At 66.1% G+C, this 27,495-nt stretch overlaps 1 protein-coding gene across 4 annotated transcripts in view; it reads right to left on the bottom strand.

Annotated features, from left to right (window-relative positions):
• The window catches only part of GSE1 (Gse1 coiled-coil protein), a 103,356-nt gene that overhangs the window by 60,557 nt on the left and 15,304 nt on the right, over positions 1-27,495 (bottom strand). For 3 of the 4 annotated variants that reach the window (XM_054840115.1, XM_054840116.1, XM_054840117.1), the window contains exon 2: positions 4,386-4,551. In XM_054840115.1, coding sequence (XP_054696090.1) covers positions 4,386-4,551 — 166 coding nt within the window. Of the gene's footprint in view, positions 1-1,102; positions 1,231-4,385; positions 4,552-27,495 lie in introns of those variants that run through there. The other variant, XM_054840118.1, reaches the window with a different exon arrangement.

Raw genomic sequence — 27,495 nt, 5'->3', positions numbered from 1 at the left:
GAGCAATAAACACGGCGGCAGACGATGAGCTGGGCGAGACGCCGGGGCCGCGGCATCACCCCAACGCGGGCTGCGGTGCCCCGGGGTCCCCGCAGCAGGCAGCAGTTTGTTTGGCAACACGGTCCCTCCCCAGCCCCGGCGGTCCCGGCTGGCCAGGAACACGGACAATACACGAGCTGCCCGCTCAGGTGGAGCGGTGCATAGGTAAACTGAGGCACAGCCCCGCGGCAGCACCCTGCGTGCTTGGCTCAGGAAACCTGCAGACAGCACGGCAAGGAGGTGTGCCAAGGTCAGTGCCACCAGCTGAGCCCCCAGCACAGCCCCGAGCCCCCCCGTGCCCTGCCAGTCCGCAGGCCGGGCACCCCACCTGGGAAACGACCCCAAGGGTCTCTGTGGCAATGTGAGACGCGGGGACCGGCCGACACCGGATCCTCAGCCCGCAGCCCCCGGCGAGTCCCATCTGCCCCCAACACCCCATCTGCCCCCAACACCCCCCAGGAGATGCAGCAGCTGGACCCCCGACCCCAGGGCGACTCCGTTCCCCACACCACGGGGTGGCCCAAGCCCAGGGTGACCTCCATCCCCCAAACAACGGTGTCCCACAAGCGCAGGGTGACCTCTGCCCCCCATGCCATGGGGTCCCCCACCTCCAGGGTGACCTCCGTCCAACACACAAGGGGGTCCCCTCACCTCCAGGGTGACCTCTGTTCCCCACACCATGGGGTCCCCCAAGCCCAGGGCAAACTCCACCCCCCCATGCATGGGGTCCCTCAACTCCGGGGTGACCTCTGTCCCCCACACCATGGGGTCCCTCAACTCCAAGGTGACCTCTGTCCCCCACACGACGGGGTCCCCCAAGCCCAGGGTGACCTCCATCCCCAGCCCCAGGGTGACCTCCGTCCCCCATGCCGGAGCCCCCCAACCAGCAGAAGACCCAAGGGGGCTGAGGGGGGGGGGTCTGCGGGTGGTGGGAACACACCAGCCCCATCCCACCCCTCCAGCGCAGTTCCCATGGGGTGGGGGGGCAGCCCCCGATCCCCCCCCCGGCACTGAGTGGGGGGTACCCGAAGGCGGGGGGAGCGGGGCGGGGGGCAGCACTCACCCATCGGCCGCACCGTCCAGCGGGGGCTGCGCTCCTCCATGGGCAGAGCGGTGGAGGGAGCGGAGCGGAGCCGAGCCGAGCCGAGCCGTGCCGTGCCGTGCCGTGCCTTCCCCCTGCCGCTTCCTGCTTCCCTCGGCGCCCGCCCGCCGCCCCGGGAGCCGCACGGCTGGAGCGTGACTCACCGGGGGCCGGGCCGGGCAGGGCAGGGCCCGACGGGGCGGGGGGGGGGGGGGGCGGGCGGCAGGCACCTTCTCCCCGGGGAAGGGAGGCACCGAGGGGGTCCCCCAAAAGGGATGCTGGGGAAGGGGGGGGACACCCCCCCACCAAGGGGGTCGCAGCGCACCGGGGATGGATGAAACAGCACCACACCCACACCCACACCCCCCCCGCCATGGGGTCACGGTGCAGCATCGAGGAAGGTGCCCCTAAGAATTAGGGTGATGGGGGTGACGGCCCTGACCCCAATGCACAGGTGTCCCTTCCCCAGCAACGCATTTGGGGGGTGACGGAGGGAGGTGCTCCCGATGGGGGCATGAGGTTGGGGTGGCATCCAGCCCTTTGATCCCCACCCCAAAACTGCTTGGACCCCTAAACAGGCTCTGGGACACCCCAGAGCTCAGAGGTGCCAGCCCAACCCATGGTCCGACCCATCACGGTGAGCACCTGGGGTGGTCCTGAGTCCGGACCCTGCGGAGACAAGGGGTGTTCCCACGACAGCCCCCTCCAGGCACCCCAACGCCCCGTGCACCCCCTGCACTGGGCGCAGGAATGTGGACAGCACCATCCCCTTTGGGCAGGGACCGTGGTGGTCACCCCTGTGCCATCCCACCATCGCCCTGCGGGCTCTGCCCGCACCCAAGTGTGGAGACACCAGTGAAATGAGCGGGGTGGGGCTCAGCCCACTGGCAAGCAGAGGAAGTTGCCGATCATTTACTGGCCATTACAAGCCATGCCGGTCGGCTTCGTGTGCCAGACAGGCTCGGCAGGCTCGGACAGGCAGGACCCCAACCTTCCCCGGGGAAGAAGGGAGGCTTTGGCGAGGAATTTGGTCCTGGCGCTGCCGGCCATGAACTTGCATCTCTGCAGGAGGAGATGCAGGCCACGGCGGGGGCATCCAGCCGTCCCCAAGCAAGCTGCCACACCACCACACACACCCGAGCCCGCCCTCGGCTCACCCTCGCCTCCGCTTCCCCTCCATCCTCCTCCTCTTCCTCCAACAGCCACGCTGCCCACCACGCTGCTGCTGCCCATGGCACTGGTGCTGCCCTCTGCCTCCCCCAGCCCTCCTCACCCGGCAGCACCAGCGTTTTCTCCCCCCCATCTCCCTTTTCCCGTTCTATTTTAAATTTTTATTGCATTCTTTTTAAAGAATACAGAGGAACAAATGCCCTTATCAGCAATTCTCACAAGGTATAAAGAGCCGCTTTTATCTCCCTGCCTTTACTAATCTAGAGTGAGCCAATGCCTGTTAATTTTTTAATTTTCCTAGTGAATGCATTTGTGGCTTTGTCAGCATCCATCCGCACATGCACGCTCATCTCCGCGTCCCAGAGCCCGGCAATCCCGGCATGGGATTGCCGCGGTGCTGGCAGAGCAGTGGCAAGCACGGCTCATGGTTTTGCAACCACGAAGGAGTTCCGTGTGCCGGAAAGTCCCGTGTGTCACACGAGGCTCACCAGGACATCCTGGGATGTGCCACCAGCTGGGAAGCCCTGAGATACAGTGGTACCCCCGGGGATGCCAGCCCGGCTCTGCCTGGCCATGGCACAGGCAGCAAGCGCCGCGGGGATGCTGCCAGAGTGGGTCCTCATCTTCTGCACGGGGACGGACTCCCAAGCTAAGCTGGCCAGCCATCACCGTCACCCACTCCGGACGAGGTCCCCACGGGGCACGGGGGGGGTTCACCCCTGTCCCCCTCCCTGGGGAAGGGAGGGCAGGCACAGGCTGCCCGCACACCAGGGCTGGGAGTGCCGGCAGCCGGCCGCGGTGCACAGATGAGATGTGGCAGGCGTGTAACAAGCCATTAGTCACTGTCACCTTTGCCCGGCAGCCACTGGCAGGGTAATAAATCCCGAGCTGACTCCGGCGGGCCTGTTCCAGGCCACGGCTCCCAGCTTGCCTCCGCGCTGCTGCCGGCTGGGCTGTGAGCAGCTTGCAAATGCATCCCAGCCCCCCAGGGACACAGCGCCTTGCAGGGTCCCAAACCGGGGCCACATCCCCACAGGACTGATTGACGACTGACATGGACCACCGTGTCCCTGGGAAGTGCCCTTCCTCGGGGACACGGGGGGGTCACAGTTCCCCACACACACCAAGCAGCCCCCTCGCCCCACAGAGGCGGCGCTGCCCGCCCCAGCTCCCTGCCTGCCCCGGCTCCCTGCCCGCCCCGGCTCCAGCTCCCTGCCTGCCCCGGCTCCAGCTCCCTGCCTGCCCCAGCTCCCTGCCCGCCCCAGCTCCCGGCCCACCCTGGCTCCAGCTCCCTGCCTGCCCCAGCTCCCTGCCTGCCCCGGCTCCAGCTCCCTGCCTGCCCCAGCTCCCTGCCTGCCCCGGCTCCAGCTCCCTGCCTGCCCCGGCTCCAGCTCCCTGCCTGCCCCAGCTCCCTGCCCGCCCCAGCTCCCGGCCCACCCTGGCTCCAGCTCCCTGCCCACCCCGGCTCTCTGCCCACCCCGGCTCCAGCTCCCTGCCCACCCCAGCTCCCTGCCTGCCCCAGCTCCCTGCCCGCTGCACCTTGCGGTTCCCAGCTCTCCCCAGCCCAGAGCCAGGAACCGGCATCGGCGGTTGCTGCCAGATCAAAGCAGCCTGGCGTGGCACGGCACGACACGGCGCGGCACAGTGCGGCACGGCGCGCCCGCCGGGAAGGGCTGGCAAACAAGCCGGTCCAGGGAGGCGGCAGGCGGGAAGCACGCATGATACCTCTCCCAAAAATGCTGCTGCTCCTGACGGACAGGGTGGCCGAGTCCCGGGAGCCGCGGCCCGGCCCAGCCCCGGGGGCCCCCCAGCTCCCCGGAACGGCCAGCCCAACACTGCGGCTCTCCTCGGCACCCATGGCCTGACTCATGGCCCCGGGGACGACACGCAGGGACCGAGGTGCCATCGGGGTCACCTCCCTGCCAGGGCTGTGGGTTTCGGAGCCCCAACCCCAAACCGCTGGGCACAAAGCCTTTGCCGGGAGACCCAAGCCGCGGTAGCGCACCGAGCTGGCAGCGCACCCCACGGCGAGGCAGAGGACAGCCCTCGGGTTCGCCATCCCCGCACCCCCTGGCACCCCCCCGGCATCACCTACTTGTGGCTCCAGCGTCCAGACCCTCCGCATCCAAAGCCGTCCGCTGGCCGAAGTCCGGAGCAGCACCGCCGCCCGTCCCCGGGCTCTCCCCGGTGCTGGCCGCCCGGTGCCGGGGCTCACCGGCGGCAGGCTTGGCGGTGGCTGTCTCGAGGGACGAAGAGGACGCCTGGAAGAGAAGCAGGACAGAGACTCAGCGCCTTGCCCTTCCCCGGCCCGAGCGTGGCCGGGCCGGAGCACCGCCGGCACGGGAAGGGGGGGTACCGGGAGGTGGGGGGGCCGGGGCGCACAGACACAGGATGCTTTTGTTTTCCTGCTGGCCGGTGCACGTGGCCGGCGCAGGGAGCCGCACGCCAGCCCGCGCCGCGGGGCTACAGCTGGATCCGGCCGATGGCTCCCAGCGTGGCCAGACAAGAAAGGCTGGAGGAGGGGGGGAAGGACATGAATCAAAGCGGCGTCCCCTTGCTCGCCCGCGGCAGCTGGCCGGTTAGGCAGCTCCCGATTACTCAACTGGGCAATGTTTACTCGAGATCAACAACCCCCCATCACCGTCCCTGCCGGGCAGGCGAGGCAAACGTGCCGCAGGGATGGGGACAGCCGCTTCTCAGTCGTTCTGGGGACGGTCCCCCTCCTTGACCCCCAGCGTCCCCGGGCGCTGCCAGAGCCCCGTGTTTGTTGTAGCTGTCACCCTCCCGCGTCAGGCGCGTCCAGGCACACAGCTTGGGCTGTCACCGTTTCTGTTTATCTTTAATAAAGCGACAGCCAGCGACGCCGCGCGCATCCCGGCACCGCCGCACTGCTCTGGGACAGACACACGGACAACCCAGCCCCGGGTCCGAGCAGATCCCCGGGATGCTGCACCCACCCTGGATGGGATGTGGGCAACCTCCCCTCCTGCCATAGGGGACACCCATAGGGGACACCTTGCTCCCAATTTCAGGAGGTTAGGACCAAGGTTGCAGTGCGGCGGGGATTTTATATTGATCCTGTTTTTCTCAGGATTAGTCCTATAAATGCGGAGAGCCGAAGTGAGATGGATGGTAGGTGAATTTTTTGCTGGGAAGCCCTTAGATTCAATGAGCCACGCACGCGAGCGGACATATAAATTTACCGTTCGCTTCCTGGAAAGGTTTAATTTATGGAATCCATATGGCAGTGCCGCACAACCGCAAGCGCTCGGCACATCCTGCGAGTCCTCGAGTGCCACCACGTACCGGCTCCAACTGGCAGGGTGCCACCGGCTGCCCCGGCAATGGCAGGATGCTCTTCTCTTTCCCAATGACTAACAGAAGGCGACTTTCACAGCGGGCAGGGGACAAGCCCAGGGATCAGTCCCCATCCCCGAAAATTCAGCACGGGATCTCTGGAGATGGCAGGGACATCTCCCCGGGGTCCCATGGGGGATGCCACACCGCCACTCCTCCTCCCGGGGCGATGCTGCGGGCAGCACCAGGCAGCAATCCCCTACCTGTGGGCACGGGAAAGGGCTGGGGCGCACTTTGATACCTGGAGCAACTAATCATTAATTAACATTAATCATCCCACGTCATGCTTCACGGCAGCATTGGGTAAGATGCACTCAGGGAGCGGCGAGCCGGGGTCGGGGTCGCGGCACAGAAGGTGGATTTCGGCCGCGATTGCCGGGCCAAGGCTGGCACCCCCCTGCTCCCCAGGGCGCCCCGGCAGCACCCCAGACCCCAGCCCACCCATCAGCCCCGCGCCGGTGGCAGCCCCCACCCCTTCTATTTTTCTGCCAGGGGATGCCGAGATGCAAAAGCACCGGAGACGGGTCCTACCTGCCCAAGGGGCAGCCGGGGTCTGTTCCCCCTCGTCGCCTGGGCCCCCTGGGACCCCCCAGGCAGCAGCCGGAGCCAGCGTGGAGCACCGGCCGCCTCCTCGCTTTAACTTCACCCTGCGCTATCTGTCAGCAAATCATCCCGGGTTACACAGATAAGGAATAATTGATGCAAAGGAGCCATCTGTTTGCGAACACAGAATATCTGCTCAATTAGGAGGGATCTGTCCACCCAGATAAAGCATCACGGCAGCCCCTCAGAGGGGGGGGCCCTCCTCCCCGACCACATCCTCAAAGACTCACCCCCAATTAGAGGGAAGCGAGTTGATTTGGGCGCTAATTTGCTAAGCAACACCCTGAGGTGCTCAGGCAGAGGCCGGGAGGGAAGGGTGCTCTGCCACCAAGTGCTGGCAGCCCCACCACATCCCACTGTCCCCAGTCCGGCCCTGGGGAGATGCGTGTCCCCGTGGGCTGAGAGAGGGGACCGGCTGGTAGCACCTGCCGAATGGTGCTGAGGCCGGCCCGCTCATTGCATGAGTGGCTCTCTGCAGAAACGCACCGAGGGAGCACGCACACGGACAGAGGGACAGACGGACTCAGGGACGAGCCTGCAACAGCTCTGCAGCACGCGCTGGCCACGTACAGCACCGGTGGTGACCGGGGCCATGCGGCATGGCCTCGGGCAGCGTCCAGGTCCAGGGTAAGTGTGCAGAGAGGTGACATCAACGTGGTATCGTTATGTGATGTTATTAACACGGCAAAAATTGAGCAGGCAGGCAGGCGAGGGCTGCAAGCCAGGGGAGACAGGCAAGGATGGCAGGGCAGGTCTGCAGGTGACAAACCGGGGGAGAAAAGGCTCCAGGCGGAGCCGGCACAGACGGCCCCACGGCACAGCGATCCCTCGAAGCCCCTGTGCAGCGTCCGCCTCCATCTCCCCCAGCGCGTGCTTGGCACAAAGGACACGGAGAGCTGGAGCCGTGTCAAAACACAGCCGCTGGCCTCCAGGGACAGGCAGGGAGAGGCACTGCCAGACCCCGTGTCACCCGTGTCCCCCACCCCTGGCACGGCAGCACCGCAGTGCCCCACCTGCCCCCAGCTCGGTGCCCGGGGCTGGCAGCTTTGCAGCTGGGGGACGCGATGGCGGCAAGGGCAGGGAGCGGTGTCCCCGCGTCCGTCCCTCCCTGCCAAGGGCAAATTCCTTCTGCTCCCGTCACTGGGATAAATACCTGCGGTGGCACCCGGCTCACCCCTCGGCCCCGGTTTCGGGACGGCGGTGACAGAGCGGGAAAGCAAAGGGCCGTGGCGGCTCTCCGGCGAGGGATCCGGCACGCAGGCGGCCGCACCGGCGCATTTCCTGTGCCTTTGGGACACCAGAAAACACGGCTTCCCCGTTCCACCTCCCCTGCACCTCGCCTGCTGCCGGAGCAGGCTGCAGCGTGCACAGCAGCGATGCCGCCCACAGGGTGCCGCGGGCACGGCAAAGCCCCCCCCCACCCCCCCGCCACCCCGGCAGCATTACGCCCGCGCAGCCCCAACCTCCACCCTCCCGGGTGGCAGCACCCCGGAAAACCCCCATGTTCCTGGCAGCCGGGGCACCGGGGGTGGATGCAGTCGCGGCGCTTCGCCTCTTGGCTGGCATCACCCCAGCGGGGCGGCGGGCACGGAGCCCGGTGAGCACCGGCACAGCTGCACCAGCGATAGTTTTTGGCACAGCCCGCGTGCAAGCACCCGTGAGCGAGCAAGGGCCGAGGCGGGGAGGATGCTCGGCACGGAGGGGCTGCATCCTGCACCTCCCAGGGGATGCTGAGAGCCGGCTGCAGAAGGAGGAGCCTTGGCAGGGGGGAGCAGTGCACCCCAGCATCCGGTTGCAAGGCTGCGGGGCGGGGGGGGAACCCCCGCTATCCCCCATCCCCCCGCCTCCCCCCGGGCCTGTGAGGCGGCGCTCAGAATAAAAGGTGGTTTTGGAGTGTTTAGAGCTGCGGCGAGCGGGCTCCCCCCGGCTCCCTTTGTCAGTGAGGCCACCGAGCCCCCCAGCTCATGCTGGGGCTTTATCGCCGCCGCCGCGGGCACAGCCCCAGCCGCGTGTTCACCCAGGCGGTTTCAGCTGCTCTTCGCCCCAGGAAGCCTTCGCCCTCCTCCTCCTCCCAGCAGCCTGAAATCAGAAGGTTTCCCCCCAAAAGCAGGCTGCAGCCAGATACCTGGTGCAGTGGGGGGTCCCCACCGGTGGCACGGCAGGGCATGGCACCCGGTGGGTGCCCGCAGGAGGGGGGCGGTGGCTGGATCCGTGCATCCTCGCCACCGCCGTGTTTAAAGTTTCTCAGCCGTGTTTGCTGGCGGAAAGTTGGAACCTGCAATTAGAGCTGTGCTAACCCCTCATTAAAAAGGGGAAGGGGGGGGGGAGAAAAAATGGGAAAGAAACAAAAGGCTCCAGAGAGAGACACGGTGCCGTTAACCCTTCCCAAGCCGCGGATGTGCCCAACCCAGGGGCCCCCCCAGCAAATTAATATGGCTGCGGGGACACGTCACGGCAGTGGCGGGGAGCCGGCAGTGACACCGTGTGCCGGGGGTCAGCCCATCCCCGCAGCCGTGGGCATCCCTGCCCACCCGGATCCCCCCTCTGGGTCCCGGTGCAACGGCGAAGCCGGGGGTGCCGCAGCATGGCCCAGCCCGTCGTCGGCGCCCGCGTGGGCACGGCTGCGGGCTGTGCCGGAGCCGTTTGTCACGGTGGGGCTGTGGTTCCCGCTCGCTCTCCAGCAGCGACACCGTGACGCCTGCTGCAGGAGCCCACACAATATGTTCACACTCATCTCGCAGCTGCCCCCAGACAGCCCGAGGTGCCGCGCTCCTCCCCGGCGCGGGGGCTGGTACACGCCGGCAGAGCCGCAGCAGAGCCATGGCGCGCCGGCGAGCCCAGGCGGGGACCGGCAGCGGGACAGGCAGGGATGGAGGGGTCTGGACAGGCAGCGCCGGAGACTGTGGTCAGGCTGGACGCCACGTGGGGAGACGATGTTGGAAATGCCGCCGGCACTGGGAAGGGATGCGCCGGCGGCCCCCCGTGCTCAAGCACCCTGACCCAGGGGCCAGGCTGAGCCCGGGGAACGCCGGGCAGGGGGAAAGGCCTGACCCTGACCTCGGTGTCACGGCAGCACACCTCCCCGCACCGCCCCGGCAAAGCAGGTTTGCAACCACCCACCGCCGGCATGGCGGAGGAAGCACCCAGCGGAAGCGGGCGCAGCACCGCCCCACTTGCTGCTGCTTTTGGGGTGGAGCGTGGCGCCCCCCAGGAGCCCATCCCCAGCAAGGGTCTGATCCTGCACCCACCCCAGCATGGCCACATCCCCCACTCGTGCCCCCCATCCCTGGGGAGCCACGGGTCCCTGCGTCACCCTCCCGCTCCCCCCGGCGACACCATCTCACCCGCCGTGGCCGCAGCGGCTCTGACAGCCAGCTAACGAGCTGCAGGCAGCAATTTGGGTTATATATAGCCCCAAAGTGACTGCATCTAATTGCTCCAGAGCGCACCGGCCCCGCCGCGGGGTCCGGGTGCTCGGCACAGAGGGACGGGGTGGGCAGCACGTGCTCAGCCCCCGCCCCGGCCGTCACCCCGTGTGACCCCCCGGGCCCCCCGAGGCTGGCGGGGCACGAGCATCGCCCCATCCCGCATCGGCCCCGGGAAGCAGGGCTGTTCTCGTCGGCTTTGTGCCGGGCCATAAGCGGCTTTGGCTAAAGCTGCCGTCCCAGCCCGTCCCAGCCAGGGGCCCTAAGGAGCTTTTGTCCCCTCTCATTAAGGGGTTTCAGCTGGGGGGCCGCGGGGTGCAGCACCCGGCACCCCCTCGCCGCAGCCTGCAGGCTCTGGCCAGCTGCTCCGGGAGCCCCGGGAGGGAGGGAGGGATGGAGGGAGGGAGGTGGTCCTGCCACCGGCCCCCATCCCTTTGTGGCAGCCCCCCGTCCCCTCGCAGCAGCTGCCAGGCGAGGCGGCGTGCGCGCAGATGCGGGTGGGGGGGAGTAGGGGGGGGGGGGAGGTGGGGGTCCCCCGCGGCGGCTCCCCACGCCGGCGGGGCGAGAAGCGGCCCCTGCGTGCAGCCGCCGGCGGGGAGGGGAGCCGGAGCCGAAATTGTTTGCCAGCTTCCTCGAGACGGCACAATGGAGGGCGCGCAGGCGGATCCGGGGTCAGGGGTGAGAGCAGCAATAAGTGGTTTATGCCTTTTGTGAAGAGGCTGAACTGACAGCTCGCTGGATTAACAAAGACGTCCTCTGTTCCCGGGCAGGTCATGTGGAAAGCGCTGCGCCGACCCCTGTCACTTCTTTTTTTTGCAAGAACAGACATTTGTTCGCCAGCGAGCGGGGAGGTGATGGAGGGGGAGGCGGGGGGCACGCAGCCGCTCGCTCCCGGCTTTCCTCAAGCCCTCCGAGGCTCTGGGCATGGGGACCGGTGGCTGCTCGCTGCTTCGGCAGCCCCGGCCGCGCCGTGTCCCTTCCTGTGCCTCAGTTTCCCCAGGTTGTGGGATGAGCCAGGGCTGGCGGCGATGCAGGAGGCCCTGGGAGATGCCGGCACCTCCACCCCGCTGCTCAGGCGGTGCTGGGTCCTGTGTCCCCCCACCTCCACACCGAGAGCCCCCCATGTTCACCACCCTGTCACCCCAGAGCCAGGCTGGTAGGGCAGGATGGGACCCGCACCCTGCTCAGTGCCGGAGCAGCCCCTGTCCCACCGTGGGGACACACAGATCTCGCTTACGTCTGCCGGTCCCTGCCAGGCTGGGAAATGTTCCCTCCAGCCTGCTTGCAAGGAAGGGAAACTGAGGCAGGGAAGGATGTGAGCATCCCATCCATGCACGGACAGCCGGGCTGGCGGCAGCACCTCCGCTCCTGGTGCTGAAAAGGGAGCTGGCCCAGCAGGGAACAACCAGCCCTCTCAAATCCACAAGGATTTCCCCAAGGCTGTACAGCACAGTACCCACACCGTCATCATTAGACTCCAGAGTGAACAGCTAAAATAGCACCATTCCACCCTGAGATGAACTACCCTGGCCAGACCAGTGACCCCTCCGGCCCCGACTGTCCCTGCAGCTCCCATCTCCCTCTGCCACCACGCCACAGCCCCAGCTCTGCGCCACCACTGCTGTGTCCCCCTGCGACCACGGGGCCCAGGAGGGGAGGGGTGCAGCTTGCTGCAGAGCAGGGCCTGCCACCCCAATCCTGCAGACACCCCGCGGGACGTGCTGCTGCTCAGCCCCGGCACTCTGCTCCATCCCCCGTGCTCCCTATCCCCATCTCGGGGACGCTGTGGCCCTGTAAGCCGGCACGGCGCCCACCGCACCCACCTCCAGCTCCGGAGCTGCCGGACAGTCTGCGGCCACTGTCCCCTCCCCGCCACCCTAAATACCTGCTGCAGGGAGAGGCAGCTGCCCCAAGGGGCTTTTCACTCTGGAAAATCCCACTCGCCCCACGGCGGCTCATGTTTTCGGGGCATTCCCACCCCCTGGAGCATGCTCGAGGGGGTAAACTGAGGCAGGGAAGAGCAACCGGGTCGGTGCAAGGCTCTGCAAGGGGACCGCACCATGCAGGGGGACCCGGCTGGGGGACCCCATCCGACTCAAGGAGGGGCACATCACGGCAACGGCATCCGTGGCGAAAGCCCTCGTCCGCTTCGGCGCGGGTCCCGGCGAGGGCCACACGCCGGCTGGGCAATCAGCTTGCAACACGGCGGCATTAAAGCCTCAATCCCCCCCCCGTGTCCCCCTTCTTCATCCAGCCGGGCGGCTTAGCACGCCGGTTCTCAGCTCCCGCCTGCCATCTAAAGACGGACTTACCGCCAGGTCCGGTGCTTCGTTAAGCCGCAGATTAAACGCACACCATCTGCAAGGGGAAACTTTAATGCAGGATAATACCTGCGGCACACACTCCGCCGTGTCACCGCGCGCCCCGGGCACGCCAGGAGGGTGGGCACGATGTCCCTTAGCGGTGCCACGTCCCTCCCTGGGGATTTCAAGGGCTTCGCACACACGAGCGGTACCCAGGTGGGATGTCCCCATCCTCCCCGCTGTCCCCTCCCGCCGCAGCCCTGCGAGGACCCATCTCTGGCTGGGGTTGGGAGCTGCGACAGCTCCCTCCCCACCAGCCCCTGTGTCCCCCCTGGGGCAGCCACCCCCGGGGCAGGGGACACCCAGGCGCACAGGGTGGTCCAGCCACCGCCCCACCAGATTAATTACTTTAAGTGATTATGAGTCTCTTCGTTAGGACAGCAGATTAGACCCTGAAGTCAGGAGCTGTCTTCCCCCACAGCCCTCCTCCCCCAGGGGACAACATGGTGGAGGGGATCCTGCCCTGTCCCCATTTTTAGGAACAAACCCCACCCCTCCAACCCCACAAAGGTGGTTCAGGTGCCCAGCTCGGTGAGGACCCCAAGGATGCCCAGGCCAGCAGCATCACCCTGGGGTGCAGCAGGGACACGGGGTCCCCCAGGCTGTCCTTAGTGATGGGGGGGACAGGACACTAGGCTGAGTGTCCCACGGAGGCGGGAGGGACACCAGGTACCGCTCAGCAGGGAGAAGAGATGCTGACGGGTAACAGTGCACCCCAAAAGCGGGTGGGGGAGGACGGGGCAGCCGTCTGCCGACTCAGCGCCCCGATGAATTACACCTGATTACAGGTCCCTGCTCAGGTCAGCGGGGAAAGGAGCCAAGGAGTCTTTCTGCCTCCCGGCCCGCTCCTGCCGGGGAATTTACGGCCACGACTCGGCGACGGGCTGAGTAATTAGTGCCGGGAGGGAAATGGCTGAATCAGCACCCAGCAACCGGCACCGAAGGGATGGAGCTGGAGGAGGAGGGGATCGTGCAGCCCTGAGCTGGGGGGGCTGCGGGACTGACAGCAGCCCCCCGGGATACAGGGGGCAATGGGTGACCCAGCAGTGCCTGCCAGCGGGGCGTTCATCCCTATGGCTGTGAGCACTGGGGGAAACGCTGGCTGGCTCAGCATCCCATCCCTGACATGCTGCTCCGGGACCAGCTCTGGCCCAGCATCTCTCAGCCGGTCCCTCGGGGTGTCACTTTGGAAACACCCCGGGATGCAGCTATGGCATGCAAAAGCCCCCATCCCGCTCGCTTACACACGAGCATCGCTCTTCGTCCTCCCTTCACAGCCTGGATGCTGCATCCCAGGATGCTCAGACCACGAGATGCCCAAGCATCCACCCAGCCATGCCCAGGCAGCCCTCGGGCCTCCGTGGCTGCCATCAATTTACCGGGGTTGGGGACGGCAGGGCTGGCTCCCCGGCAGAGCCGGCCCCTGCTCCGCGGCTGATTACAGCCATTTCCCTGCCCGTTCCCCTTCCCCGCTGTCTGCCTCCTGCCTCCGTCTGCTGCCTGGTTTTACGAGGGCCATTTCCAAGAGGTCGCTGGAAATAGATTTTTATCACCTCGTGATAAATATCGTTTACGGTGACATTACTGCTCGGGCAGCCGTGCGGAGGAGGGAGGAGAGGTGGGCAGGCGGACGCCTGCTTGCAGCCCCCAGCTCCGTGGGGCACCGGCTGGGCCCCTTCTCGTCCCTGTCCCCATCGCCGCAGGTTTGGGCAGCGCCAAGCCCCGACACCATCCATCTATCCAGGCGGCATGAACAGAGGGAGCCGCATCATTAGCCCCGCGCGCCATTAAACACTTAAAAAGCCATAGGAATAAGCCGCGCCATTAGCTGACAAGCGAGCTGGGAGGGAAGCGTGGCGGCGGCGGGGGGGAGCCGAGCATGGACTGGGGGATCTCACCACCCTACGTGCTGCGGGGTGCCCACAAACCCCCTGGGAGAGACGCTCTGGTCCCTCGAGAGCCCCAGTGCGTCTGGGAAGGGGGGACAGAACAGCCCCCTCCCACACACAGCTCGGGGATGGAAAACCAGGGGCTTTCAGAGCTGACACATCACTTCTGCAGGGGTGAAGCCACCAGGGACCTCTCCAGAGGGACTTTTTGACGGGGCAGGGAGAACCGGCTCCCTGCTCGTCCCCTCCCACCCCCTCCAGCCAGGCTCTGCTTTCGGGATGGAGCTGCTGCAGAGAAAAGCCATGGTTGGGCTGAGAACTGCAAACTCGTGACAGCTGTGGCACCGGCCCTGGGTTTTGCAACCCTGCACAGAGGCAATCCGGCGGCCCAGGGGGGCACAGGTCCTGCCCCGGCCAAGCCTGCAGGCAGGACGGCCGCCAAGCCGTGCCCACAGGCAGCTGCCTCTGGAAAAGGGCACAGCGGCGGGCAGGGGGCCAAGGCCAACCCGCTGCCCACACCAGCCCCGCCACACACAGCGCCGGGGGCCGGCCACCCCGGGGAGGGGGCGGAACAATCGCCCCTTTCAGCAGCACCGAGGGGGAGCTGTCACTTGAGGGGACGGAGCCGCGGGCCCCAGGGTGCCCCCCGTGCAGAGCCGCCCTGCAAAAGCAGGGGTGAGGAGCAGCGGCGAGCCTCGCCGCGACGCCGGCAGGGAGAGCCGGTCTGCAACACCCGGCAAAGAGCAACCCTCGCCTGTGGGCAGAGAGCGTGGCAACGCCAGCCCGTGCCAAGAATCTTGTTTTCTCTCCCCAGCCCTGGCATCGGCTCCCTCGGGCGAGCCGCCTCCTGCCCCGCTGCCTCAGTTTCCCCAACAGCCAGGAGCCGGCAGGGATGCCGGGGGGGTACAGGCGGGAGGTGGGCAGCCACGGGGGGAGCCCAGCCTCGTGTTTCAGCTGCTTCTTGCAACACACGGTGCAAACCCACCACGGCGCGGAGCCCCGGCGTCTTGCTTGGCAAGCGGCCCTGTGGCGTGGGGCCGGGAGGGAGGGAGCGAGCGGGGCTTTGTATGGGGATGGGCCCTGGCGAGACAGCGGCAGCGGCCACCTGCCGCGAACCGCCGCCGCGGTACAGCCCCTCCTCTGCTCCCCACACCCGGCAGGCAGAAAACAACCCCGAAAAGGGACAGCCCGGCCACCCCGGCGGCATGGGGCGGGGGGGGGGGGCTGCACGGGGCCAGGCAGCCCTGTGTGCAAGGACGCGGGGTGCCAGCGGAGGGGCATCCACTCTGTCCCCCGCTCCGCAGCAAGGATGTCACCCCACCACCGGGACACATCTGTGGGTCAGCTGGGACTGCTGCCATGCCATCGCCCCGGCCACGGCTGTGCCGGCAGCAGCGCTGTCCCCAGGTATCATGTCCCACCCCAGGACCCCTGACCTCAGCATCCCCTTGCAGTCCCCCCCCAGGGCCGAAGGGTTCCTCATCCGCCCCCGGAGACCCCCACGGCGAGCAGCACGCGTGGGATGCCCAGCAGCAGGACGCGTGCCAAGCCGGCTGCCTCCAGCGAGCATGAAAGGAGGTTTGTTCACCTGGCGAGCGGCTCTGTGGCCCCTGGGGCCGGCCCCCGCCACCGCATCGTGGCTCCCGGCACGCAGGAGCCACCGCCGGAGCCAGGACGCCCTGGCAGGGCCACCTTCCTGGCGGTCGCGGTGACCTTATGTGTCGCTGCAGGGAGAGCCTGTGCGCTGCCGCCAGCCCAGCGCTTGGCCCGGCACACGGCTCCTGCGGCCAAGGCAGGCCCGCGGCTTGGCACCCACCCTGCCTGCCGCCCGCCCGCGGCTCCCACCGCACATCCACCCTCCTCTCCCCCAGGCTGGCAGGGAGGTGGGCAGGAGCCACAGGAGGTGCAGACAGACAGGCAGCAAGAGCACAGATCCCTGCACACACTGCCCCAAGTCCTGCGGTGGAGGTTTGGGCATCCCCTGCCCACGCCAGGACCCGGCAAAGCCCGGGGGCAGGAGGCGAGGAGCGCCAGCGAAGGGCAGGCAGCCCCCGCAGGGATGCTGCCTGGCGCTGCCTGCTCCCAGGGCCACCCAGCCATGAGCATCCCTCGGGGACCGACAGCCCCAATCTCAGCACACCCACCAGAGCACCCAGCGGGCGGAGGGAGGGAAGCTTTGCCCCCCATCATCCACAAACGGAGCCTCGCGCTGCCAGGGAGCCAGCGGCCACATGGACCAAACCCCTTTGCCCCCCTCCCAAGCACCGCTGCCCCTCCCCAGGAAGCCAGAGCCGAACCCCCGCCCCGAGGATGAATGCGTGTGCTGCGGCCCCGCGGCAGCCCCGCGGTTGGGGTGCCCTCCCACCCCGTGCACCCCAGGAGAGCTGCGTACGGGCCTGCTGGGGTGCAGAAAGACCATTTTACTTTTTTAAAAAAATAAAAACCTACTCCATCAGTGGAGGGAGCCTGGCAGCACAGCACAAAGTTTGCAGCAAGTTGCGCGCAGCCCCCCCCGGTACCCACAGCAGGTCGGGGTGCTGCAGGGGTCCTGCCGCTGAGCTCCCCCCCCCCAGCAGGGGCAACCGCCCCCGACCATCCCCCCAGTTTGGGACCCCCCCACCTCGCAGCTGGGGGGGGCGGAGGGGACACGCAACAAGTCCGGGGGGGGGGGGGGTTACATCCTCCTACACCACCCCACTCCCCCCTAAACAAGGACCCCCCAGGGCTGCCGCGGTGCCCCCCCCTCCCCGGCAAGGCTGGGGGTGGGCGCGGGGGGGTACAGGCAGCTGCCTGCCCTGCACCTACCTGTGCGGCAGCGGCGGGCGCGGTGCCGGGGTGCGGGCAGGAGCGGTGACCCCGCGCAGCCCCGCCGGCGGCAGCGAGCGGGAGGAGGCACGGCCGCGCACACGCACACGCGCGATCAAATCCCGAGCCGCCGGCGAGAGACGGGGTGGGGGGGGGGTGGGGGGAAACGGGACACGGTGGCGGCGGGGGTGGGGGGGGTCAGGGAAATTAATAACCGAGAAAAAGGCACTTACCCCCTCCCCGGGGCTCGCCACCGTGCCGCGGGGGTGGCTGGAGGGTGGCGCTGGGGAGGATGGGGGGGATCAAAGGCTGGCGGGGGTGGGGGGGGGGGTCTCGCCAGCCCCCGCTGCCTGCCACAACAAAGAGCCAGACACAACAAAAGCAGCATATGGCCAGAGCCGCGCGGGGCTGTAAATTAAACATAAAGGGAAGATTAGATAATTAATGAGCGCTCCCGGGCCGGCCTCGGGGGGAGGGGGCTGCCTGCTGCGGGGAGCCCTTCGCCCCGCGCCCAGCCCCGACGGGGAGGGGGGGGTGCGACGACCCCGGCATCGCAGGGGGCCCGGGGGGGGCCGGGGGGGCACCTGTTGGGAGGGGAGGATGGGCAGCGGCCGGATCCAGCCTCGCCAGCTGCTCCGGGGCACAGCCCAGCCGGACCGCCAGCGCCTAAGAGGATTAGTGGGGGCGCACACACACCCCCCCCCCCGGGGAACAGGATTGAAGCTGCAGGGCTGGGGGATGTCCCACGTCCCCCCCCCGCGGGGCCCCACCTCTGCCCCAGCCCCAGGCAGGGGGCACCCAGCATCCCCGGGGGGGTGGGCAGGCACCCCTGCTTCCCACCGCCCCGAGGACCGGTGCCCACGGCCACGCACGGATCCGGTGCGCAGCGGCACGTCTCAGCATGTCCCCCCCCCACCCGTGTCGCGTGTCGTCGTGTGTCGCCGTCGTCGTGTGTGTCCCCCCCCCCGGTAAAGCGGCTCCTGCACTGCCAGGAGCACAGAGTGCTTTGCAACGCCCAAAATCACCTGGCTTGGCAGGAGGGGAAACTGAGGCAGGAGGGGAAACTCACAGGCGGGCGGTGAGTCCATGCTGGCGGCTCACATCTGCGTGGGGACCCATTGGGGCTGTCCCCATCGAGCCCTGCGACCCTGGGACATCACCACCGGCATCTCCCAGCAGGCTGGCTCCCCCCGGGCAGGCAGGGGTGCAGGGAGTACCCCGGGAAGGGAGCGCCAGAAGCGCCGTCAGGCTCGGCCCCGGCCAGGGGAAAGAGTTAATCCCATTATTGGCAGGCTCACAGATGGCGACTGCACCGATTCCCCTGCTTAGCAGATTTAACAGATAAGGCGGGAGGGAGGGAAGGAGGCAGGGGGGATCCTCCGCCCCCCCAAACACACACACAGCAGGGGCATGGGGGGCAATAAACACCCCCCCCACCCGGGGATGCTGCCCCGCTCCCCATGGGTACCGCACAGCACGCCGGCGATGCTGGAGGGTGCAGAGCCTGCAGGATGCGACCAGTGTGCACCAACCCTTTGCAAACGTGAAGCCCATCCATCCTGCCCTGGACGAGGGGTGGCAGACAAGGCAGGGGACGTGAGGACATGCAGCCTGCGTGCTGTCCCCATGCCAAAACCCACCGCCACGGCAGAGCACCCGCCACCCCCCCAGTTTCTCCGGGAGGTCAGGGGCCAGGTCCCGCTTTCCTGGCTCGGGGATATTTAAGCAGCTGCTGCCAGCGCTTGGGAGCTGGGGCTGGAGCCTGGGATTAGGGAGTGTGGGAAAAGGCTGGTGGGAGGCCAGGGCCGGAGAGGCTGGAGCATCCCCGACCGGGAGCGGACAACTGAATAGGAATGGAGGGAGGGATGGAGGGAAGGAGGGATGGAGGGATGAAGGGAAGGAGGGAGGGATGGAGGGATGGAGGGAAGGAGGGAGGGAGGGATGAAGGGAAGGAGGGAGGGATGGAGGGATGGAAGGAAGGAGGGAGGGATGAAGGGATGGAGGGAAGGAGGGAGGGATGGAGGAAGGGATGGAGGGAGGGAGGGATGGAGGAAGGGAGGGAGGGATAAAGGGAGGGAGGGATGGAGGGAGGGATGGACAGGAGCCAACAGCTCCTCATCTCTGTGACACCAGCATGCACCAATGAGACTCCACCCGAGCGCCTCCATCCCTGCCACAAGCTCGGCAGGGCTCAGCAACCTTCACCACGCAGCCATTTCCCATGACGGGCCCCCTGGAGCCCCTGGATAACCCCAAGCTGCAGCTGCCAGGTCCCAGCAGCGCCCAGCCCAGCCCCAGCAGGCAGGATGAGACCAGCAGCCTCCAAAACAAACCTGCCCGCTCTCCTTTTAAGCTGTTGCAAAACACTGCGCCTTTCATTCTGCAGCCAGCTGAGGGCAAACAGCGATGCCCAGCCTGGCACCCCGCAAACTAACCCAGCCCCCCGCCCCCCGGCCACCCGCACCAGCCCCCCGCATCCCCCTCGTCCCCCCCGGGGGGGGGGAGCCCTAGGGATGGGGAGGGCACATGTGAGACATCCCCTTGCAGAAGACGCCGCGTTGCCATGCCGGAGGTTGCCACGGCAATGGGAAAGCGGGAATCTGGGTGGAAAAGGGGGGGGGGATGCGATCCTGCAGGGCTGCGGAGGGACAGCACGGTGCTGGAGTCCCCCTCCAGAGCCTCAGTGTGCAACGGGAGGTGGGTTGGGGTGCTGCGACACCCCCCCCATCTTCTGCCCCAGGCAGGGAATAAGGATGCACCCACCTCCACACGCAGCCTGGCCCCTCTGCTCATGGCTGGGTGCCTCCATGCCACCCCCCTCCCGCCGGCGTCTCTCCCTCGGGGGCCGCTGGCAGGTTTGGGGGTGCAGGAATGGGGGCACCAGAGCCAGCGCAGCCCCGGCATCCCAAGACAGCTTGTCACAGTGGCAGTGACACCAAGACAAACCCAGCCAGTGTCCGACCACCGGCGAGAGGGGGACAGTCCCAAAGCCTTGGGGACACGCTGCATTCAGGGGCTAGGGGTGCCGGGGGGAAGCAGGAAAGCCCCGGTGGGCACCCAGTCCGTGCTATAGTGCAGGATAGGGCCCAGGGCAAGACCCCAGCTGGGTCAGGGTTGCCAGGAGGGAGGGCAGGCTGCTCCCCAACCCCGCCGTGCCTCAGTTTCCCCTGCTATTAAGGCCTTACCAGCTGCAGGCAGGAACGCTACAAGGCATTTTTACCGGCAGCCGCCCAGCCCCACGGCTCACCCGGCTGGCTGGGAGCAAGACGCCAGTGCTGCCTTTAAACCTGCCCATCCGGGAGCTCCGGCACAGCTCCCAGCGGACCTGGACGAGCCACCCCACCCGTTGACACAGGGGAGAGGGCACTTGGCGGCTGGACTGTAAGCACCCCTCCCCAGCTCCTGCTCCTCACTCCAGGCACCCAACGGCTAGCTTAGGAGATCGTTTGCCCCTCATGGGCACAGCCAAAGCTCTCATAAACCCACCCTGGGGAGCCCTGACCCAGGCAGAGGTTGGCTCCTGCCTCCATCCCGCATCCCGTACCAGAGCATCCTCCCTCTGCCCTCTGGAAGCAACTCAGCCAAACCCCACTGCTCCCGCAAACCGGCTGGGTGGCAAGCCGCAGGGATGCTCGGCTGTCCCTGAGCTCTCGGCGGGCTCCCCGTGCCCAGCCGGCAGCGTGGCACAGGGACCCCTCCACCACCTCCACCACCCTTCCCGCTGCCGCGCAGCAATTTCCATACATTAGAGATCTGACGATCCATCAGCTGGGAGCAGACAGGTTGAGGCTGGGAGCTGCCTTCCCCGTGCCAGCCCAGACAGCGCTCCCAGGGGACTAATACCGGCATGTAAATATTAGATACTTTTGTCTCCTCCGAGACCAATTACACAAATCGTGGCAGCTCCCGCAGGACTCTCCGCTTCTACTTACTGTATCATCATTAACAGCTTATTAGAGAACAGCTGCTCAACGAGGGAAAAAAAAATAAAAAAAAAATAAAAAGAGGAGGAGAGATGGCAAGGAGACGTGCACGTAGGAGGACAGGCTGGGAAGCGTGACCTCCACCCTGCCCGGCACCCGGGGACACCCACACCCATCTCCGTGGTGCCACCGGCGTGGTCAGCCCTCTCTGCAACTCCAGTGGTGGGACCAGTCCAAACACCATGCTGGGACCCGCTGCGGCTTCCCGGGAGGTGCTGGGAGGGTGGCAGAGGGATGGTCCGGGGCGGGAGGCAGACCGTGCAGTGGCTGGGGACAGGAGCAAGGTGGCTGCAGGACCTCCAGGGAAAGGGGGAGCCGGAGCAAAGCCACCAAAGCAGCCTGGCACCCCCCAACTGGGGGCATACTGGGGCTGGAAGGTCCCTTCGTGCCCAGGAGGGAGGTTATTCCTCAGCCTTCGGGTGCCTGTCACCTGCAGTGAGTCCTTCCCAGGTGGCAGGAGGGAACAGGTCTTGGGGGGGGGGCAGGTGGGGGGTGCTGGGGAGGTGGCTGGAGGCTGCAGGATCAGCCCCTGCCTGGCGCAATACTGTCCAGCGGATGCTCGTCCATCCCCCGTACTCTGGGATGGGGGGACAGGAGGTTTGGGATGAGCCCCCCAGCACAGCACAGCTTCCCTGCGGGGGATGCATTCCCTAAACCAACTACAGCATCATTCAAAGGTGCAGCTAATTTGGAGCCAGATGCTCCTCATTCTCCTGGTTCCCTGCGGGCAGTGCCGGGGCCGGGAGGGCAGGGGTGTCATTCAGGGTGCTGCGTCCCTCCACCCCCCCCCCCCCCCCCCCCCCCCCAGGGGTGAAACCCCGGGTGCAATTAGCCGGCATCAATCACAGCCCCAACATCCGCTAACGATGTCCCCCGCGGCCACTGAGGGCAGCCAGGGTCCCCAGCGGGGTGGCAGCGGGTGCCTCCAGGGCCATCCCAGGGTGCCCGTGGGCAGGTGGCCGGGGCAGGTGGCCCTGCCGGGTGCCGTGTCCCCGGGAGGATGCCATGGCATGCTTCTGGTGCGCTCTAGCGTCAGCCAGCATTAATGCATTGCCGGCGCTGCACAGCAGCACGGCTGGACACGCACACGTCCGGGGACGTCTGGCACGGCCACCAGCCGTACCTCGCCCCTGCACGGGTGGCTTTGCAGGGCAGATGTCCCATGCCGGAGGGGGCAGATGTCCCATGCCGGAGGGGGCAAAAGCAATGCAACCACCCTGCACGGGGGCAGGCGGTTTGCAGAGCGGGGTCCGCACGGCAGGAGGGGGAGCAGGGCTCCCCGGGGCTTTCGGGGGGCAGCGCGCAAGCAGGGAGGTAGCAGCTTCCCGTCTGATTGCTAATTATCCTCGTTATTCCGTGTCAGACACTTTATGAAGCACCGGAGTGATTTGCTCTTTCCCTGTAATTAGGCACGTCGCAATTACCATCTAATTCAAGTTCAAGCTACGCGTCCTCACGACCTTCCCGGCCTTGACACGATGTCCCTGCTCCTCTCCCTGGGGGCCTCCCCCCTGATGTCCCCCCCCACGCCTGGCTCTCCTGCGTGCTGGAGGGGAGGGGGGTACCGCATCCTCGCCTGGTGGGAGGATGGGGCACGGAGCAGCCCCACGGCCCCCCCCAACGCCCCCCCCCCCCCCAGCTAAATGGGCTGCCCAAAGCCCCAAGCCAGGTCTGGTGTTCCCCTCCCAGGGACAGGAGGGTGACAGTCCCCAGCACAACGCTCCCGAGTGTTCTTGAGCCCTTTGGATTTTGGCCCGGCCACAGCAAAAGTGGGGTTAGGGCTGAGCCCTGGCACATGGCCAGATCCTGCCCATGCACAGCCCCAGGCCAGCTGCCACCTCGTCCCCGTTAGGGTCATTTTAGACCCCACGGGATGTATTTCAGTGCTCCTGCCACATCCAGGTCCCACCCTCAGCTCCCATTCCTGGAGGGACAACAGCACAGGAACAACCACGGAGCAAAAACCCCTCGCATGGCTTTTTTTTTTTTTTTTTTTCCCAAAAAAAGAGGAAAAAAGAGGGTGGGTTTCCTCTCCCCACCTGGCCCGTGGCATTTGCTCCAGAAGAACCGCCGGCTCCTTTCAGAGCATCCTCCCAGCAGCCCCCGGCCCTGAGCAAAAGCACCGCCGGTGCCGCAGCATCGGGCACCGTGCCGTGCCAGGCTTCACCGCTGCACCCAGCAGCACCGGAGTCACGGCAGCAGGATGCCCTCCCCCTCCCAGCAGCTAATTAATCCTTCTGCTCAGGCAGAACTCATTAGCACTGGTACAGCGCGGGGCTGCTTCGGCTGCCCGGCACGGCCGCCCTTCCCGGCGGAGAACAAGGTCAGCACAAGGGGCCGTCCGGCATCGGCACTGCCACCATCACACTTGCCCCAGGCTCTGCCTCCTGTCCCCCTTGATGGCCTTTCCTGCAGGCTGCTGGTGGGTTTTTTCAAGCTTATACCATAGGAAAAAAATAAAAAAAAAAAAAAGAAAAAAAGAAAAGGGGAGGGGATGGAGAAAAGGTCCCCCCCGAGTGTGAAAGCAAGGGAGAAGCAGCCAAGGAAAGCAGAGGAGTCAGCCAAGTGCCTCGCTCCGTGGCAGGCAGGGCGCGAGTGGGCTGCCCTGTAAATGTTTTGAATTTCCAAAGCAGGAGGGAGAAGCCAAGCGCTGCCGAGTTCCCCCACGCGCCAAGAAGGACAAAGGGCATCCCTGCACGGCAGAGGCGTGGGCAGGCACCCGGCACCCCGGCTGCCCCCAATCCCGCTCGCCCTCGGTCCCCTGGGATGCACGCTGCCGGGGCGACGCGGCGTGGGGGCCCCCTCTAGCTCGGCTCTAATTACAGGCGGGGAGAGGAAGCGCGGCGGTGCCGGGCGAGGGCAGGTGCCAGGCGCGGGGCTGGCGGTGGTCCCACTGGCAGGTCCCGCACGGGGACGATGGGCAGTTCTGGGTGGGATGCATAGCCACTGGGACAGCCCGGAGCAGAGCCCGGGGCAATCCGGCACATGGCAAAGGAGCAGGAGCCTCCCAGCTTGCACCCCCCTCGGGAACCTGCCCCCTTCGACGGCCAAATCCATTGGAAAAACCCCAAAGCCGATGCTCCAGAGGCTCTCCTCACTGCAGGACGCTCCAACGCTGATCCCCGCTGCACGCCAGAGGGAAATCCCAGTGCCCACCCCAGCTGCTGGCAGGGATGCGAGGATGCTGCATGGGTGGTCCAGCCCCTCAGTGTAATCTCTTGTCCCGAGGAGTGATGCTGCGCCCCAAAAAGCGGAGCCTGCCCCATAGGAAAGAAGAAAAGGCTGCGGGAGATGGGGCGGCATCCATGGGAATGCCACCAGCACAGCTTTCACGCTGGGGGGGAGCCCCCACTCCACAGACACACACCCACACACCCCCCGCAGATTATAACCTTGCAGAGATTATAATCTTAAATTATAATCTTAAATTATAATCTTGAGGAGATGCAAAGCCCCATCTGCCTAATCCTGCCCCAACCAGCACAAACCCCCCCCCAAGTTTACACCCCGGATGGGGAGAGCCAGCCCCGCTACCGGGGGGTGGTGGAAGCCACGGGGCGAGCTCCCCCAGCAAGGTACCACCGGATTAGGAGCAGGCAGGGAGACAATATAGGGACTATGCGGCCTCCTCGCCGCCAGATGTGTGTTAATAAGGCAGCTGCCCCCTAAGCTAATAAGGTCACTTACTGGCTCCAGCAAGACGAGAAAACAAGCAGGGGCTTGGCTGCGGTACAGCCTGACTTGGCACTCGCTGTGCGCCGGCTTCCTGAATTCTTGCCGCTTCCAGAGCGGCGCAACGGGGTGGAAAAAAGCAGATCTAACCCCCTCCCTACCTTCCCCCCCCCCCCCCCAAAAAAAAAAAAACCCTGCAGCCCACCCACCTCCGGCATCCCCAGCGCTGCCCTTCGTCCCGGGGGGGGCTGGGGTGGGGGCCAGCTCCTGCACCGCACGGCACGATGGGCTGCGTAGCTTGGAAATCGGTGCCCGGTGTGTCCCTCACGGTGCTGCCGGTGGGGTGAGGACACCCCCCACCCCCCCAAATTGTTTTATTCCCTGGGGAAAATCTCCTGGGAAGGGCTTGGGGCGGGGGGGGGGGATTCCTGCAGACTTTCCCAGCACAGCAAGCAGAGCAGCAGCTCCCCCCCACACTCCCTCCCTCCCTCCCTCGCCTGCCCCCGATCATGGCGCCTACAACTCCCTTTGTTTTAATATTATAAAGCGAGCCAGATGCCGGCTTTAATCCCCTCAGCTGGTGAGGATTTGCAAACACATTAGGAGGCAGAGCCGCTGTGCGCCGGCCCCTCTGCCGCTGCTCCCCAGCTCCGCGGCACGTCGCCGCGCCCCATCTGCTGCCTCGGAAAGGGGATCCCGGCCCCTAATTGCCTTCTCATGTCCGGATTAGGAGCTGACAAGGTGTCCGACAAGGGGGACGCGGGCATCCCCTGCCACTCGTGGTTGGAAAGCACCGGGAGGGCTTTTTGCTTCCCCTGCAAAGCCCCCATCGGGGAGTTTGGAGGATTTGCCTCAGGTGACACGATGCCAGGGTGATGGGCACAGTGGGGATGAACCCCACGGGGCAGCGTGGATGCGCGTGGGGTACGGGCAGAGGTTGGGCAGGCAGCCCTCCTGGTGCAAGGATGATGGACAGTGTGCCTGTCGCAGTGGCGTAACATCACGGCACAAGCTGGCTCTCCCACACCCCGGGATGCTTCGGGCAAAGCTCCGCGGGTCCTTCCTGCAGCGTTACCGGGGAAGGGATGTTCCTCCCGACCTCCATCGCTGCCGGCTCCTGCTCTGCAACACCCAGAGGCTGCCGCTGCATCTGTTCCCCCAGGTTTCAGCATGCAAGGCTGAGAGTAAACAGGTACCGGCAGCAGGAGGGAGAGGAGTCGCTCCGAAGTGTCGCATCCCGTAGGAACAGCTCCGAGGGCAGACCGGGAGCCAGGTGTGCATTTACCTTCCCTCCCCGTCAGGGGACCGTGTTTATCCCGTGTGGCTGACAGCATCCAGGCCAGCTCCCCTGCACCGCGTCCCCAGCACCCCCAGCACGCACAGACCCTTGCCGCAGTCAGGAGGGGAAATAACGACCTCTGCAAAGCAGGGAGAGGCGGCTGCAGAGCCCCGGGAGCCAGAGGGCAAGGGGGGTGTGATGCCGGAGCGATATCCCAACCCTGCAGCATCCCAGCGCGGGATACTGCCACTGGCCAAGGCACCCTATAAACCCCCTCCTCCCCCGAGGGTCGGCTCGCAGCACACCCTGACACCTTCCAAAGGGCCGAAGGTTTCCCTCCAGGCACCCCAATACAGGCTTGGCATGGGGGGGCACACCAAGCAGCCCCAAGCCCTGCAGGGACCAAGCGTTCCCCCGGATGCCGCTCCCAGGGGACCTCCGCATCCTCCCCTGCCACCGGCTGCTGCTCCGGCTCCCCCAAGGAAACGGCTCCAGGAACACACACAAAATCTTCCCGAGCTGCCCCAGACCCCATACTTGCACTGCAAAGGCAACGGGGCTTTTTTGAGGGTGTGTTTTTGGTTGGTTTTTTTGAAGAGCAGGATCTCCTACATACCACTTAGCAGCCAGGAGTTCAGAGGGAGCAGAGCTCAGTGCTTTAAAACGACGCCTCGTTTGCCAAGAAATAATCCCAAGGAACAAAAAAAAACCCAACCAAAAACCCAGACTCAGAAGATAATTAACTCCACAAAGCAGCAACCCTGAGTAGCTCAAATCTTCGCTGTAACTACCAAGCCTCTTCTCCAAGGGCTTATTTCTTGCTGTCTGCAACGCAACGGCACCAGCACTCGGAGGCCTGGGGATTTTATTAACAACCCCCCCAAACCCCATTGGCAGATTTCCCCCACCCCGCACACTCAGTTCACCGCCTTGGCCAGGCACGGTGGGGGGCCTGGCCCCACATGAGACCCTACGTCTCCGAGCAGAGTTGCAACAGGGTCACTCTCCATCCCTGTATGTGGCTGCAACAGGGACATCGAGGATGCGGGGCTCCATCCCTGGCTGCTGCAGGAGAGGGGGTACAGGAGCTGGAATAGGGGGCAAAGGGATGCTTCCACCCCCCAAAACCTATCAGCACCCCCTGGCAGGGAAGGAGCTGCCTTTCAGGGTCCCCCCTTGCAGACAAACAGCAAGAGAAGGGAGGGCAGACCAACCCTGGGGGTGCATTTCAGCCCCCCCACTCCCTCTCCTACCTTTGGGGCTTGGCAAAAGGGATGCTCCACCAGGAGCTGGCACGAGTGACCCTGGTAGCATCACCCCCCAGCAGCATCACCCCCCAGCAGCATCACCCCCCCAGCAGCATCACCCCCCCAGCAGCATCACCCCCCCGGCAGCATCACCCCCCCCAGCAGCGTCACCCCCCCCAGCAGCGTCACCCCCCCCAGCAGCGTCACCCCCTGCCCCTTCCTGCCTCTCCACTGGGAGGGGAATAAAAGAGAGAAGAGCCGAGAAAAAGCGGTGCAGAGCCAGCCCTTCCCGCTGCCGCTCCCCCGGCATCCCCCTTCCCCTCCCAACCGCGAAAAGCCAACGTCTCCCCGCGCCCCTCCAGCCAGGGGATGGGAATGTGGAAGCAATTGCACTTGGCAAGGCAGCAACAGTGAGTCAAAAACAGTTGTTTGGCTTGTCACCCACCCAGGCCCTGCAGCACTCTTGTTTTCCTTCGCCTGCCTTAACCCCTTCCAGCCCCGGCCCCTCTCCCCAGTGGGACCCGCAGCCCCCAGCCCCGTCGTGGGGAGGGGTCGGGTGCCGGGGAAAAGCCTCGTCCCACC

This window comes from Grus americana, chromosome 13 (assembly GCF_028858705.1).
Source record: "Grus americana isolate bGruAme1 chromosome 13, bGruAme1.mat, whole genome shotgun sequence".
NCBI lineage: Eukaryota > Metazoa > Chordata > Aves > Gruiformes > Gruidae > Grus > Grus americana.
This window is presented reverse-complemented; position numbering and strand designations above follow the sequence as displayed.